At 34.6% G+C, this 18,172-nt stretch overlaps 1 protein-coding gene and 1 long non-coding RNA gene across 2 annotated transcripts in view; both read right to left on the reverse strand.

The window, feature by feature from the left end:
• LOC113777611 overlaps window positions 1–18,172 on the reverse strand; it is a 79,109-nt gene that overhangs the window by 30,029 nt on the left and 30,908 nt on the right. The gene's annotated exons all lie outside the window — the stretch shown is intronic.
• Window positions 8,234–14,875, reverse strand: LOC113777602 (chalcone synthase 2-like). Its single transcript, XM_027322753.1, has 2 exons — window positions 14,698–14,875; window positions 8,234–9,225 (listed from the first exon to the last, which is right to left on the reverse strand). Exons 1-2 carry the CDS (start codon window positions 14,873–14,875, stop codon window positions 8,234–8,236), a joined length of 1,170 nt encoding a protein of 389 aa, XP_027178554.1.

Genomic DNA, 18,172 nt, shown 5'->3' on the forward strand with positions numbered 1-18,172 from the left:
AAAACACTTATATTTGAAGAGAATTAGATAAACATTTCAAAGTGTTTTGTGATCATCAAAATCAAGAATAACATTCTCCCCCTTTTTGATGATGACAAAACAATGGTTTGAAATGAAATTTGATGATTACAAATAGGCTCCCCCTTTCTCATTTGACAAAAAGCTCCCCCTTACTTAGTCAATCGTAGAACATGATTACAAATAGGCTCCCCCTTTCTCATTTGACAAAAGCTCCCCCTTACCAACATATATCTTCATATCTCTCCCCCTTTTTGTCATCACAAAAGTCAAAGGGTATGAAAAAGAACTAAACATTCTTAACAAAATATCACAACCATTACATCCACATATCCAGTTTTGAACATTACAAGCACCAGAATCAAAGAAACAAAACAAAAACAAAAAAAATCCGATGCAACCATCTAACATCCAGCAAATAGAAATCAGGCAAACAGAATGCAAATGATCCTAATAGGGCTAGTGATCCTAAATGGTAAATTAAGTGGATCCAGGCGTCCTTCGAGTAAGTAGATACTGAGAGAGATCCTCCTCCTCAGTGTCTTCATCATCTTCAGCATCTTTACTAACTGGTTTTTTGCCTTTGTCAGATGTGGAAGGATCATGAGGTGCCACGGGAGTAGAGGTGAGGTCGATGGGAGTAGGACTCATAGAGCGAGTAGGAGCTGATGAACTTGGATCATTAGAGCGTGGCTCTTTGCCATGAGGAACTTCCTCAACCACAGGTGAGGGAAAGAGAAGATTCTTTTTATCCAGGAAGTCTGCTTGTTGCTCAGATGACATGGTGAGCATGAGACCATGTTCAAGAAGTAGAACATGTTGTTTAAGATCTCGAAGGAGTTCAACCACTTCAGAATTTGAAGAAGAAGATGCCTTAGTGGCAGTCTTCCTATGATGAATAGAAGTCAGTGCAACAGAGGATGAAGTGTGAAGGGGATCATGTGCAGTCTTAGATCTAGGTTCATTAGACGTGGCCCCCTTATAAGCCAACATATTATCCCTAAAGACAAGATTCTTGCGCTCAAAATAAGTCTTAGTAACGGCAGAAGAAAACGTTTCTTTGGGACAAACACCAAGGATGGGTACTTTGTAAAACTCAAAACTTTTCTGAAGGAATTTTCCATAAGACAGTTTTCTACGAAAATCAGTGGTAAAGCGAAGTAAAAACTTGCACATGACAAAGCCAAAGTCAATGCGAATTTTTTCTCGAAAACAATAAAACAGATACAGCTCCATTTTACTGGCATCTGTCCTATGACCATCGGTAGGCACAAGCAATTTTGAAATGATTGAGAAAGCAATGAGATTCACAGGAGCAAGGTCATTTAGTTTTGCATCAGCAGGGGCAGAAAACTTCTTTTGAAAATAAGACAACATCTTAGCACTATCAAAGTGATTATCAGCAGTGGGATGCTCTTCATAAGAAAAGAAATTGGCAATTTTGCTTTTGCATCCTGGTTCTATAACAGTATTTAAAACAGCATTCACAATCTCAGGATCAAACACTAAATCTACCCCATTTACCCTGGACATAATTTCAGTGTGATCAGTGCCTTTCCTAAGATTGACAAAGAATTGATATAGCATTTCAGGGTAATAAACGTTAGGCATGGAAATGATATGTGACCATTTCTGAAATTCAAAGAGACGCAGAATGGACTCTAAATCTATTTTGCGAAACTCAGAGGGATTTATGGTACGTTGAGGAATGAAACCTTTTTGGGATATCCAGGAGTGTTTTTCTTTGGCAGCATCATCAAAGAATGGGGAGACAGTGGTTGATTTGAAGGGCGGTTGAGAAGAAGTTCCTTGTCCGGATTCTGGCTGAGCGAAAGGCTGTGAAATTTGAGCCTTTACTGCCCCCTTTTTGACACGTTTGAATGATCTTTTGGCCCTCGGAGAATCAGCATCTTCATCCCTGAGTGTGTGTTTGCGTCCGGCAGTCACCTTTCCTCCTCTTAGTTTCACCATTGTGTGAAATGCGTGAGATGTATGATGCTAATGATGCACACAGTAGTATAGGAGTGAATCACACAAGAATTTTGGGATAAACGAGCCTTGAAGATGATTGAACAGAATGGCTAGGAGAAAATAGGGTTTTGAGGAAAATTTGGGAACTGTCGAAATGTGATGAGATTTGGGGAAAGAATCAGGAAAATGAACTCGCAATGATCCGAAAAGGTTTTTGGTTGAATCAATTTTGGAATAAGTGTTTCAGAATAGTAGGAATTGAGAGTGAAAGGGAAGACAGTTTTCGTCCAAGTGAGAAGAGAAGAAGAAGAGTCTGAAGCAAATAAGGAGGGAAGTTACTTTAAAAAGTGTACCGTTGCACTGTCGGACGGCCGAACGAAGTCTTGCGTCTGACAGTTTCGTCCGAACAGGTGCTTTCTTGGAAAACAGCTGAAGAACATTATCGGACGTCCGTTCATCTGCTATCGGACGTCCGAAAGCTTTGAAAGAAAATTTTAAGATGATTTTTCGATAATCCCTAATTTTGATCTTAGATGAATGAATTGATCCAATGGCAAAACTTTTGTAAAAATATCAGCAATTTGATCTTTGGAACAAACATAATTCACACAAACTTACCTTTTTGAACAAGATCGCGAATAAAGTGGTGCTTTATATCTATATGTTTTGTCCTAGAATGCTGAATTGGATTTTTGGTCAAATTGATTGCACTAGTATTATCACAGAATATAGGCATGCAGTCATATAACAATCCAAAATCATTCAAGGTATGCTTCATCCATAAAAGTTGAGCACAACATGCACTAGCGGCAATATATTCCACTTCGGTTGTAGACAAAGAGATTGCATTTTGTTTTTTGCTAAACCAAGAAACTAAGCAATTACCAAGAAAATGACAAGTTCCACTAGTACTTTTTCTGTCCACACGACAACCACCAAAATCTGCATCCGAATATCCATATAGAGCAAATTCACAAGATCTAGCATACCAAAGACCATAATCTAATGTACCTTTCAAATACCTAAAAATCCTTTTAACAGCGTTCAAATGTGATTCTTTTGGACAAGATTGAAATCTAGCACACAAGCAAACAGCAAACAGCAAACATAATATCGGGTCTACTTGCGGTTAAATAGAGTAGGCTTCCAATCATACCTCTATAGTGCTTTTCATCCACATGTTTACCTTCTTCATCTTTGTCAAGTTTTGTAGAAGTGCACATTGGAGTTCCAACTTGCTTTGAGTCCTCCATGCCAAATCTTTTCAGCAATTCCTTGGTGTATTTTGCTTGATTTATAAAAATTCCCTCTAGGGCTTGATGTATTTGAAGTCCAAGGAAGAAATTTAATTCTCCCATCATACTCATTTCAAATTCACTTTGCATAATGGTGGAAAAATCCTTGCATAGATACTCGTTAGTAGCACCAAAAATAATATCATCTACATATATTTGCACAATAAGAAGATCATTTAACATTTGTTTAGTAAAAAGTGTGGTGTCCACAATACCTCTTTTGAAACCATTTTCAATCAAGAAACCACTCAATCTTTCATACCAAGCTCTTGGAGCTTGTTTTAGTCCATATAATGCTTTTGAGAGTTTAAACACATGACTTGGAAATTTTGTATTTTCAAAATCGGGGGGTTGATCCACATATACTTCTTGATCAATAAAACCATTTAAGAAGGCACTTTTAACATCCATTTGAAACAATTTGAAACCTTTGAAGCAAGCAAAAGCAAGAAGCATTCTAATTGATTCTAATCTAGCTACGGGAGCAAATGTTTCATCAAAATCAATTCCCTCTTCTTGTGCATATCCTTTAGCAACTAATCTAGCTTTATTTCTTACAACTACACCTTTATCATCCAACTTATTTCTAAATATCCACTTCGTGCCAATGATAGGTTGATTTTGAGGTCTATCAACATGTTTCTATCCACCAAATGTTTCCATTGTCTTACTAACACCCATAAACTATCATATAAAGTCCCAACCACAATAAAAAGAATATTTGATCAAAGTGTGTGTGGTGAAATAAAATAAAACCAACTCAAGGAAATGTTACAATTCAAATAAAAGTAATAAAGTGCAATGCAAGGAAATGTTATAATGCATGTAGAATGCAATGGAAGGACATGTTATAAGAGATTTAAATCTTAGGGCAAGGCATGTAGTTTAGGAGAATTGTGTTTTAAATTGAGGGTTCTCACACTCTCTCCCCCTTAAAGAATTTTGTTCTCGAAATTCTCACCTTGATCACTGAATAGCTCAGGATATTTTGCACGAATGTCCTCTTCCACTTTTCAAGTAGCTTCCTCTATCTTATGATTTCTCCACAAAACCTTTACCAAGGGTATCTGTTTAGTCCTTAATTCCTTTACTTTTCGATCTAAGATTTGTACCGGCCTTTCTTCATAAGTCAGGAATTCGTCAATGTCAATTTCTTCTGGTTTCAGTACATGAGTGGGGTCTGGATGATACTTCTTCAACATAGAAATGTGAAATACATCATGGATCCTGGATAGACTCGTGGGTAACTCAAACCGGTATGCCACGTTCCCTACTCGTTAAAGAATTTTGAATGGTCCTACGTATCTCGGTTGAAGTTTCTTTCTTTTTCCCGCTGTGAGATTTCGAAGTGGTGTAAGCTTTATAAATACCTTGTCCCCAACTTCAAACTCGAAGTCCTTTCGTCGATTATCTGCATAACTCTTCTGTCGACTTTGCGCTGTTTGAAGCCTTTGACATATCACCTTCACCTTCTCATAAGCATCTTTGATTCATGGCACTGCAATTGGGTCTAAAACCCTTCTTTCTCCTACTTCATCCCAGTATATTGGTGATCGGCACTTTCTTCCATAGAAAGTTTCGTACGGTGCCATTTGTATGGAGGAATGATAACTATTATTGTATGCAAATTCGACTAACGCCGTATACTGTCCCCAGCTTCCACCAAAATCCAAACTACAAGTCCTTAACATGTCCCCAAGTGTTTGAATGGTTCTCTCTGACTGTCCATCAGTTTGGGGATGATACATAGTTCTAAAGTTCAACTTGGTCCCCAAGACTCCTTGTAACTGTTACTAGAAATGAGACACAAACCGTGGATCTATATCAGAAACAATGCTTATTGGGATCCATGCAATTTGACTATCTCATCCATGTACAGTTAGGCCAATTTTTTCAAAGAGTATCTCATATTTATAGTCAAGAAATGAGCGGACTTTGTTAACCTATCAACTATTACCCAAACTACATCATGACTTTTTTGAGTACGGGGTAATCCTGACACAAAATCCATGGTAATATATTCCCATTTTCACTCAGGGATTTCAAGAGGCTGTAGAAGAACTGAGGGTTTCTGATGTTCAATTTTCACTTGTTGGCACAGTAAACATTTTTAGACAAACTGAGCAATTTCTTTCTTCATTTTATTCCACTAATACAGTTTTCTCAAATCTTGGTATATTTTACTGCTTTTGGAATGTACTGTATACTTAGATCGATGTGCCTCTTCCAAAATCTCTCTTTTTATCACTTCATTTTGCGGCACCACTATCCGATTCTGAAATTCAAAATACCCTCGGAACTACATTAAAGTCTGAGATTTTCCATTTTTGCACTTTTTTTTACCCATTTTTGCACATCTAGTCATTCTTCTGAGGATGCAACATTCAGCAATTAACAAATTTGATAGGATTCTTCTTTAATCTCTATCTTTACACTCGTGATCAATCTTACAATTTCCAGACCAACCTTATGGTCTAGTATTCAGCAACTGCATTTTCCAAAACCAAACTTGTGACCTAAGTCAATCATCTAAATATTTTCAAGCAACATTATGTCCTTCTACTCTCTGATAGCAAAATCATCCAGGACTAACCTCATATCTAGCTTTTGATACCAATTGTCGAATATAAACTTTGGGTTCTAATAATAAATGGTAAGAAATATAGAAAAACTCCTTGTGATTTCTTCGAAAGTCAACCAGTTGCCTTATAGTTTTGAAACATCCACGTAACCCCTTGGTGATTCAAACTAAAGTGAAACAGCACTTTTTGACCAGCTGTGACACCAGTAGCCTATATTTTGTTTATTTTTTTTTAAATTTTCCGTTCCTTTTTTTGTTTGTTTGTTTTGTTTTCTATTCTTGTCTTTCTTCCTTCTTCCTCCACTACCATGCAACCACCACTGCCACACCACCTCTTTCTCCTCCTTCCTTCCCTACCACCCGTCACCACTTCTTTCTTTTCTAAAAACATACCATCTTGACAAAACCACAGCATCCTGAAATTCCAAAGGCTTCCACACTATTCTTCATCTCTGTCTGCCCTGAAAACTCACAATCCATAATTTAATCTGCGCAAGAAATTGTTGGTTTTTTTCCTGGGCATCAAATGACAACAAAATTGATAACGGGGAGGATAATAGTAAACTAGTGAGCATGGAAGGGCTGAAAAATAGTAATAGCAATAGAATCGACAGTGACATTGGTGAGAATGGGAAGAACAGGAACAAGAATAGATGGGGATCTAGATTGAACCTCAAGTGGGTTGATCTGCTGTTAGACCCAGACCCGGATTACGTGGTGGCTGTGGGATTGACTGGGGTGTTGGCTTGGGCAAGCATGCAAGTGTTGCGGCAGGGTTTTGTGATTTCCTTTTTCATAGATATAGGTTTTTGATTAACCTATTCTATAGATGTAATGTTGAGATATTTTCTTAAACAGACGTGTATGTAAAAGATTTGAATGATGAGGAGGAAGAGGAAGTGGGGAGGAGGGAGAGACAAGAAGAGCGTAGTGGCAGGTGGTAGGCGAAGGGGGCGGGTGGCAAGTGTGAAGGGGAGGATCACGAAGAAAAGAAGAAGATAGGGATATATAATTTTTTAAATTTTAAAAGTGTCTTAAAAGTTTTAAAATTTATAAAACACCCATGATAGTTAAGTCAAAGGAATTTGAGCACCAAAATAAAAGGAAAAGAATGAAAAGAAAAGAAAATAGGAAATAGGAGAATCACTAAAAACTTGACTCCAATAAAATTACTAAATAAATAAATAAAAAACTTCTAGGTTTGGTTTATTTTACCAACAATTTCCATTCAATTTCTCATTAACTCGATTGCTAGTAAAAATTACCTACCATATTTTTTCTTAGGAGTATAGTGTGTGCCTTTAATTTGATAAACTTTCTGTACATACTAATTGAATTATGACCATGAAAAGTTCACCAATTTCTACAATATCCAATACGGCTGCAACGTTGTTTTATTGAAAATACTATATAATCTAATATCTACTCATATTAAACAAGTATGTTCCCAATAATACCGATTGAAATGCTGTACAATGAGAAAGACGGTTGAGATCACACCTCACCTTGAACAGCATTGCTTGGCTACAATTGTTCAACAAAATTTATTATGAAAAACTGCTCTAGAATAGACTTTGTAAATTCTTGAAGATTTTGGTAGAAAGAAGGGAGCTGTTGAAGATAGAAATACTTAGGGAAAGTGATTAGACCATATATCATAGAGAAACGAGACAAAGATGTACAGCTCTAAAAGAATTAAGACAACTATGGGAAGTTTCTTAACTTTCTTCAACGGCAGAGAAAGCTAGCTTTTTATAGAGTCCAAATTCACTTCGAGATGACTTCAAACGAAAATCAGACATGTAGAAGGCAATGTTGAACATATGTTGTTAAATTCAAAATTTAAGGTGGAAACGAATTTTATTGCATGTGTAGATTAAGGTCAACTAAAAAAACTTAATGTTGTCTAAATGAATTAAAATTAAAGATAGATCAAGATGATATATTATGATGTCTTTTTCCATTATGTCCCTTAGAACACATGCTATGCACACAATAACAAAAGGGTTGAGTCCAACACTAATGTTTGATCTTATTCCCACTTCATGAATTGCGTTATAAATTTATACGTTTTTCATATAAGAATTTATACTTTATAAAATCTGTATCCGAGTCCTGCTGTTAAAATATCGAAACAATGACAGTTACAAACAGAAACAAATGCATAAAATATGATATGAAGGCCATCCAACCCTTATTTTCTTGACTATAACATTACCTTCTTTAAGCCTTTGAAGGTCATCCAACCCAAGTAATAGATACTTGGTATTCAGAGCTACAAACGAAATGCAAATACATAGTACAAGTTTTGTTTTGGACATTGATAATACAAATATTAAAACATATTGAACAAATCAAGCATGATGTTTTAAATTGTGACGCTGTGAAGGACCACAGTCTCAATAGTGAGTCCAGGTCCAAATCCAAAGAGCACACCCCATTCTAAACCATCCCCTGTGGTGTTGAATCCATCCTTGACTGCAGATTTTCTCATCTCATCAAGAGTAAAGAAGACACAAGCGCTTGACATATTTCCGTACTCACTTAGCACATACCTACTAACACGTAATTTTTCAGGATTTAAAGCCAATTTCTCTTCAACTTTGTCCAAAATCGCACGCCCACCAGGATGCGCAGCCCAGAAAATTGAGTTCCAATCAGAAATGCCAAGAGGCTCAAATGCTTCTTCCAAGATCTTTTCAATGTTCTCTGAGATTAATTCTGGGACATCTTTGAGAAGAAAGAATGTAAGCCCAGCCTCACGAAGATGGCCACCAATAGCATTGGGGCTATCAGGGAGAAAAGTTTGGGAGGCTGAGACCAACTGAAACAAGGGCTGCTCAACTCCAGGAACCGGGTCAGCACCAATTATGACCGCGGCTGCCCCATCTCCGAACAGGGCCTGACCAACAAGACTATCAAAATGCTTATCACTCGGACCCCTGAACGAAATTGCTGTGAGTTCCGAGCAGACGATAAGGACACGGGCACCTTTGTTGTTCTCGGCCAAATCCTTGGCTAGCCGGAGAACCGTCCCTCCAGCATGACAACCTTGTTGGTACATCATGTACCGTTTCACCGATGGCCGGAGGCCCAGTAGCTTGGCCAGCTGATAGTCTGCTCCAGGCATGTCCACGCCACTTAGGGTACAGCAGACAAGATGGGTGATCTTGGACTTGGACTGACCCCATTCCTCTATAGCTTTTTGGGCAGCTACTTTGCCCAGTCTTGGTACTTCATCAACCATCATGTCTTGCCTTGCATCCAGTGAGGGTTCCATAAAAGTACAAATATTGGGATTTTGCCTCAGAATTTCCTCAGTCAGGTACATGTACCGCTTCCTAATCATGGTCTTCTCACCTACGATAAAAAGTAAACATTTTAAAAAAATTGGAATAATTCTAGTTTGCACTCTCCAACTTATACTCTATTCTCACTTTGCATCTTAAAGTTTAATTTATGACATTTTGCGCTCTAACCTCTCATATTTGTCTCATTTAAATCCAATTGATACCATCATTAGCAAAACTAATGGAATTGAGGATCTTGTAATTCAATGATAATGTTTTTTTGACTACTTTCAGAACAATTTTATTATTTTGCATGATCCTCTATTCCATTAATATTGCTAACATTGTTACTGATCAGATTTAAGTGGAGCAAACATGAGAGATTAAGTTACAAAATATTGAAAATTGAAATTTAAAATGTAAAATGAGAGTGATGATATAGGAAAATTGGGTTTCATCTAGTCGGCGCAATGTCTTATTTCCATCAAGAAAGTGCACTTACAAATTTGTCTATTCTATGCTTCTGCAAATGACCGAATCAAGAAATCACCACATCCTGACACGAAAACTTTGACCACAAGGGAAGCAAATTCTGACCTTTAATTCTTAAATGTGAAATTCCACATATCATGCGTCTCAATCAGCAACATAATTTAGCGGCCGAAATATGCAAACACAAAAGTTTTATACAACAAAATAACATGCAAATCTCTATATTACAATTTCAAATATAGCTTCACATATTTTAGTCATTTCTGCGTGTATATGGTACAATAGCAAGCACACACTCGGCAGACCTGGCCCAAACATGTTTCTTTTATCATACAACTTGAGGCTTGTGGAATAAGCCAAAAGCATGAAAATGAGAATTTCTGTTTTGATCAATCGACGTGGAAGCATGTTTATGGAATTATTTCACACACGATTCTCGAATAACAAAGAGAAAGATTCACGATCAAATCTCGAATAATTCACAAGAACCTTAAGGAACTTGAGAGAAAATGATAGAAAAAACCAAAAAAAAATTTGATAATAATTGGCAAAAGTCTAAATAACAAAGTCCTACCACGCCTATATTTATAATAGAGAAGTTCTAAACCAACAAGAAAAAGAAACAAAATTAATAAAGGAAAATGACTAAAATAAGGAGACGACGTCCAATGAATTCCAGATACCTACAAGAATAAGTATGCGAGCTGTGAAAAATTTCAAATGCATTGCTTCTTTCTTGTTTTCTTCATGTGGTCCCTGATAAGTGTATATTTTGTGTTTTAAGTGTTCTTTATTATTTGGTTCTGGTGTGTTCTAGTCATTTTTATAAATAATTTTGGTTTAAGTGAGAAAAAGTGCATTTTTTATCACTTATGGAGTGAATTTTTTATCATATAGAGTGAATTGAGAAGATATTTGAATGATTACTGATGATTTAAAGTGAACATGCAGTATAAAAGTATCATAGTATGAAAAGCAATCAAGTATTAAAAAAGAAATGTTTGACAGCTTTGACAGTTTTTGATATTTTAACTATATTTTGAGCTAAAAGTATTGAATTGAGGTTATTCTGAAGCCATTTTGAAGTTAAGACAAAATCTACATTTCTTATGAAGACATCAAAATTCAGCACATAGTTTTCTTTATTAAAAAGTTGAAATACAGTCAGTCATTTTTGTTGTCAAAAGTTGAAATAGAGTTTTGACTAGTTAGGAATATTTTGGTCATTTTAAAACCTACAGAGCTCCAAATTAAATGATTCTTGATACATTGAAAAGCTAACTCAAAGGACTGCAACTTTCATGTTGTGTACAAGAGTTAATCCAGCCTTCATCATTGAGAAAATATCAGCTGAATTAGTGCAAAAGTAGAGCACAGTTGAAGACTAATTAGAAAAGTGCAAACTTATAAGGGAGGCAATACGCGGGTAAAATACGTGACCTTACATTGACCTTGCACATTCTCAAGAAAGTTGTGCAACTTGCATAGTCAATTGATCTATTTTTTTCACAACTTTTTACAACTCAATTCCTGCAAGAATTTTGACTGTAACTATAATGAAGAGTATAGAGACTTGTAGAAGAATATTTTGGGAATCTCAAGAAGTATTTTACATGAAATTTAACAATTCATTTGGAGATTGAATTCATCTATAAATAGGGGGTTTGAACACGTATTTTCACTACTTTGGAAGGCTGGAGACATTACTAAAATATGATATTCACTAATTTTTCTTAGTTCATTAGTATAACATAGTTAGTGTAGTTTATCCATCTTGTACGTGTAGTTAGATTTGGATGAAGAATTAAGGAGCAAGATGGAGAGTTGGAACTTATGTGACAAGGGTGACTTCTCCCTTATCACTTTCTCTTTTGTATTTGAGTTTATATTTAGCTATAATACAAGTATGGTCTCTTCTTTCATTCTCTTCATGTTTTGCTAAAGTTTATGCTTAGAATTATAGATAAACTTTCTATATTTTGTTAGTGATATTGACTTGGTTATTTGATGATATTATTTTGAACAAATTATTTAGCATTTTTGCTTATCTAATCATGATTAACTGGCTATTAATTGTGATAATCTTAAAGGTGTTAAGCTTACAATAAAAATTGAGATTTGTCACTAGTTCAAGGAGGTGCTAAATCTAGGGAGTATACTCACAAGAGTAGAGGTGTACCTTCATGACTTTAATGGTTTGTTCTATGTAATTTCATAGAAGAAATAAACTTGTAATTAATTTTATAACCACAAGAGTAGGTATGGCTTAACTACAAGTATAGTTGATTCATTACGAGAGTAGATTTCACACACATTAGGTATTTACACCATAACTAGCTAAGATAATAACATTAAATTAATTGGTAATTTCACTTGCAAGAGTATTGAGAAATTCCATAGCTTAAGGAGATTATTATTATTATTTTTATTACTTTTATTTTATGTTTGCAATGTAGATTTAATCTTTTGCATTTATGGTAGTCTAATAATAAAGGAATTCGAAAACCATCAGTAATTGACAATTTTTCCTGTGAGATCGACACCTAATACCCTGTATTCGATAAACGATTTGTATACTCGTAGAAAATGGGGTATTTAGGTTTTATTAAAATTTAGTACAGGGTAGAATCTCGTCAAGTTTTTGGCCCTGTTGTTAGGAAAGATTTGGTTTAATATCGGTGCTAAGAACAACTTTATTAGTTTAGACACTTTTATTAGTTTTTCTTATTTTCATCGTATCAAGTGTCTTGTTTGTTATGTTCTTGTTGAGTCTTTTATTTTGTGTTTAATATCTTGCTTTTGTTTGGGCCTTTTAAGCTATTCTTCTTAACTAATCTTGCTTTTGAAATTGTTTGAAAGTATTTTTAGGTTATAAGGAAGATAGTAAACAAAAGTGGATAAAAGTTTGAAAGAAGAAAGTTGGGCATTAGACTACAATTTTCAAAACTACAACTATAGAGATAACCAAAGGGGGTACGAAGGTATGTCTTTTGAAGATGGTTTAAGGAGTTTAAAGGTTAAACTTGATTTTATAACATTAAAAATTCAATTGGACACCATTACAAATATGTTTGAATGCAAGAGGAATGTTAATGCTTTCAATTCTAATCATATGAGTTGTGACTTGTGTGAAGGTTATCATGTTACTCATACATATATGCAAGCACAAAATATGGATTATTTTGACGAATTTGAGCATTTCAATCCTTATTTTGATCAATATGGTTCTAATTGGGGTAATTCTTATGCTTGTAATTGGAATAATCAATGTGGATATAATGATTCTCTATATTTTTATGATTATCAATATGAATTTGTCCAATTTGAATCAAAGCCATCTTGGGAGTTAGCTATTGAAAGGTTAGCTAATGTACTTTTGTTTTGGGAATTAGCAATTAAAAGGCTAGCTCATGTGACTTTCGACTGCTTTGATATGCTTGAGGATAGATTAAATGAATTAGCTTCTCACATAGGTAGAATTGAAAATCAATTCTGTTATTTGTGTGAAGTTATTTCTTCTAATCACATGCAAATCGACCCTACTATGAATAGTGGAAAAGTTGTATGTGAAAGTGGATTGCATTTTGATCAAAATAATGGATCTAATTCATGTTTCAATGAGGAATTGTCCATTTCACATAATTATGTCTTTAAAACTAATGTTGAACCTCAAGAGATGAGCATGAATGATTCACATTCAATCCCTCTTGAGAAGTATTTTAGAGAAGTAAGTTCTAAGGATATTATCACCCAAGAAGGATATGCCAACGTTCCTTGAAACACTTGAGATAGGTAAGTTTCTTCTATCTCTAATATTATTTAATTATGTGGCTTTGCTATTGACCACCTTTCGTGGATTCACCATGACTTAAAATGGTGGATTAGTCATTAATAAAACCTTCTTGAAAAATGAGGTGAAATAGTCAACCTATTGACTATAAAGAAGTGCTAATTAGGAGGCAACCCAATGTTTTGTGTTACTTTATTTCATTTAAGAGTGTTTTTATGTTTGTTATTTATTTTAAAGTATGTTTGTTATATTTGTGCTTGAGAAAGAAGGCAAAGTCACTTTTTGAGATCAATGAGGTTAAGGAAGATCAAAGAACCCAATCTCTCAATTTGAATAATTATGTTTTTGATGTGTTATAGTGGCTTGGAATGCATGTTTAGATTATTTTAAATATAAGTGAATTGATTATTTTAGCAATAGAGTGATCTAGATTGCATATTCCAAAATGAGGGTTTTGCCCATGAAAGTTGACAAAGTGCAGATTTTCTGCATAAAGTTGCAGAAAATTGAAAATGGGGACCAAAAACACGGCCTTACCGTCATTTTCAGACCGCATTTTAGTGTATCTTCATGCATTCTGGGCAAAATGCAGGTCAAAACGTGACCCAGCCCGTGTTTTATGCTTGTTTTCAAGTTTGTCTATATATGCGACCTCATACCCACGTATTACCCCCGCATATTCAAGTCAACATGTTTAAATGCAAAACACGTCTCATTTTTCTCATACTTCCTCTTCTTCCTCACATACCCAAACACACTAACACACACATTTCACCAAACTTCATTGTCATTCATTTTTCTTAATTAAACAAACGCTTCAAACACCTCATAGAACTAACTCATGGATCCTCAAAATGTCTAAGCTACTATTAAGCTTACAATATGCATATATTTCTCAATCATTGAGAAAAACCTCAGTCTTACTGCCAAGAAAAAACTAGAATAGTTTGTCTTAAATAGTAGGAAAAGTTGTGTTACAATAGGAAAAAAGATTTACCTTTCTTTCGAGAGTTTCAACATGAAACCAATATCATTTGATGGTTTGAGTAAAGTATTCAAGGCCACGTATTTTAAGCATTCTTACACTGTGAAGCATGTAGGAAGATACCAAGTTCTAGGCCAAGTTTTACGTGCAAAATTTCCGCTTAAAAACCAGCTATTTTGCGAGATTTTCTTATAAAAGAAAAAGAAAAAAAAAAGAAATAGAAGTATGAGAAATCAAACAGATTCAAGAGAAAAAGAATAAGGATTTATGCTTACAAATGCGCTTAAACTTTTCTTTAAGCTCAGTCATATGCTCACTCTTAGTGATGCGAAAATAGTAATCCGGATAAGTGCTTTGCTCAACAAAATTTGGTGGTGTAGCGGTTCCAATAGCCAAGATCGTCGCCGGTCCTTCGGCCCGTTGAGCCCTCCTAATTTCCTCGACGGTAACCATATTTGCCCTGAAAGATTTAAGATTGACTAATTGGTACAGAAAATAAGGTAGGTAAACCTAGCACCTGCTAGCTTGCAATGCTAGAAAACTAGAAATGGTGGTCGTGCGAGTCTGCCAAAATATATACTTTATATAGTACTGAAATTGGATAATTTTTTTTTATGCAAGCCGAGAATCACGTGTATAGGGAACGTTGTATTGTTGATTCTAAATTTTGGTACCTCATTTCGAGTTCCAATTTCCCAGTATAACTCAGAATTTTGGCGTCAGGTTTGGGCTCTGGATTTATCCCTTAAAACAAGTTACAACGTTAGCAGTTGAACGTTCTGATTTTAAGAAATTTACTAGTATTACTTTAATAATTCATGTAGAAGTTGGGGCATACGATTTTTGGCAAGCAACGAGCACTTGGTCTCGTATGACAAAAATTGTGTTTCATTCCAGATTAAGAAACTGCATGATTCTTGTTTTCCCTAGAGTATGTATGAAGCAAATGATTTAAACCAATATTTTACTATGCTAACATTATATTTTAGAATAAAAATATTGGCATTAGGTCAAAGACAACATCATTGAATTTTTTTTCTAATACCAGTTTGACACTCAATTACACATGGAGAACCATAAATTCAGACCATGGATTCACTTGTGAACTTGTGGCTTACTGAACAGCCATTTGGCTATTAAATATACAACATCCTCCAAGAATGGACTCATAGATTGGACCCATTTAATTATTTTTTCGTAATAGTAGCGACTGTTAGAATTATAATTAGAAAACAAATTGTGTGTTGATAAAATAGTTCAGTAAACAAGTGCATAAAACCTATATTCATAATTATACAATGTCTGTAAAAATAGAAAATCTAATCTATGTTATGTAAACTATACAATGTAGCGATACAATGTCCAATCAAGGATTTAAAACTAATGTAACGAATACAGACACAAAAAATAACAAATATGAACATTGATATACCAAATGTGGTCATGACACCCTTAGTTTTTTCTTGTATTTCGTTTCATTTGTTTTTAATACGCAGTTATGTTATATAGGAGGATAACATTCTTTGTAAAGCTTTCACTGATGATTAATAAAAGAATCCCAAAAAAAAAAAAGAAAAATTCAAAGACGAGCTGCACATAATTCCATATTTTGGTACCTAGTTTCGAGTTTCAATTTCCCAGTATAAACTCAGAAATTTGGTGTCATATTTGGGCTCAAGATTTATCCACAGTTGGATGTGCTGATTTTCATGAACAATTGATTTAGTAGTATTAATTTAATAATCTAAAATATTTTTTATTATTATTCAAATATCAATATCAAGCTACCGCTCCGGCCACCATTTGTTACTATAGTTGTCTAGACTTGTTCACCATGTCTTTCATGAGCTATCTCTTTCAAGTCCATCTCTTCTTTCAAAGAAAGACCCAGAAAAGAAAACTTTTTTTCCCAAGCATCTGAATTATGTTAATTTTATGGTTCAGTTTCAATTATTAAAGTTTCCTTAGGCACCTTGGAATAAGGACTTGCCCCGTCTGTTATTTTTATTTCTCATGAGAAAATTAGCTCAAGCTTTGGTTTTGAATTATGGTACTGTTGAAGGGGAAAATGAAATAGATTCTATTGATGAATGATGGATAACAGGACCGGGAAAAATGCTCTTTTCATCCACAATATTTAAGGTGTTAGTCAATTTCATCCCTAAAATTTCATGTAAAAGTATTTCATCCTCATAATTTTACAATTTTGACCAATTTTGTCCCTAAAATTTTTATAGAACACATTTCATCCTCATAGTTTCATTCTACCAATTGAGGACAATTAAATGATTGTTAACCAATTTGGACATAATACCATCATACGTCCCATTAGTAATTGTATTATTAATACTTAATTAGTTATTGAATTAAACTACAAAAATAACAAGTGTTTTTTGATAGGAGACTATCTATTTTTTTTTTAATTGTGATATGATTTATTTGAGATAAAACAAGTAGATTGAAAGATAAATAGATGATTGAAAAACATGTATATGATGCAACAAAATAAAATTTTGCAAATAATGTCAATCCAAACCATTATTTCTTTCGCATTAATATTTTTTTTCCAATTAGTTGTAATGGGGTTGTTTGACATTTTTCTCCAATTGATTATAGTGGGGTTGTTTCTTTTCCACGACTTCATTTTCTTTGAATCATCTTGCTCGATTGTAATTAAGAAAAGAGTGATGGTGGCTAAAAATTTCTTAGATTTTTTTTGGTACTAAAATGAGAAAGTGAATTAAGAAAAGATTTATGAACTTTTTGTTGATCCAATATTTTTTTTACTAATAGGCATGCTATGGTCAAGTGACGATATTCCATTTAAATTGCTTGACAATCCATCAACTATCCTCAATTAGCCAAATTTGAGAAACTATGATGATGAAACATGTTTCCATGAAACTTTAAGGATGAAATTGGTCAAAATTATAAAATTATAAAGATAAAATGTGTTTTGCATGAAATTTTATGGACGACATTGATTAACATCTTAAACATTAGGGATGAAATGTGCAATTTTTTCGGACATGATAGGTGGAAAAATAAGGCAAGTGTCGTTGACGTAATTTCGAGCCATCCAGTTACTGTTTGCTGATACATGGATTCCCATTGGTACCATGTTCATTTAGATTCAAAGCATACCAGATATATGACTCTGCAAGTCTTGGTGAAACCTTTTTTTTTCTGGCAACTTCGCTCAGTCATTCTGATTTGTTGAATTTCAGTACGACCCCACCTTTCCCTAGGGCATACCCAATGGTTTGGCGAACCGCCTGCTCAGCTCTCGTCAGGACTCACTCACTAACGTTCTTGAAATAGTCTTTCAAGCCTTGAAGTTAATATAAAAGTTCCATTTCCAACTAGTAATTCAAACTTAATTTACAATCCAAAAGTAAAGCATAGGATTACATTTCCAAAGATTCCAAATACGTCTCATCTACAAAAGTACAAGTACATGAAATTTATACACCCTAGTTCATGCCTACTTGCTCGGGCCTCCACTCCTATAAGGAAAACAAACTAACCGAATGAGCTAAAAGCTTAGTGAGGTTCCCAAACAAGCAATCAGGTAGAGAAATTAACCATGAAAGTATGACATTTAACAGTTTGAACACTTTGCACAATAATAAACAGTCATTCAAGAAATAAACATTCATTCATTAGAAGGATACGTGCTCACTTGGAGCCATTCATTCAGTCATTCAGTCACCGACCATTTCCCTTGTTCCTCTGTCATTTGAAAATATT

The sequence above is a fragment of the Coffea eugenioides genome, chromosome 1 (genome assembly GCF_003713205.1).
Source record: "Coffea eugenioides isolate CCC68of chromosome 1, Ceug_1.0, whole genome shotgun sequence".
Classification (NCBI taxonomy): domain Eukaryota; kingdom Viridiplantae; phylum Streptophyta; class Magnoliopsida; order Gentianales; family Rubiaceae; genus Coffea; species Coffea eugenioides.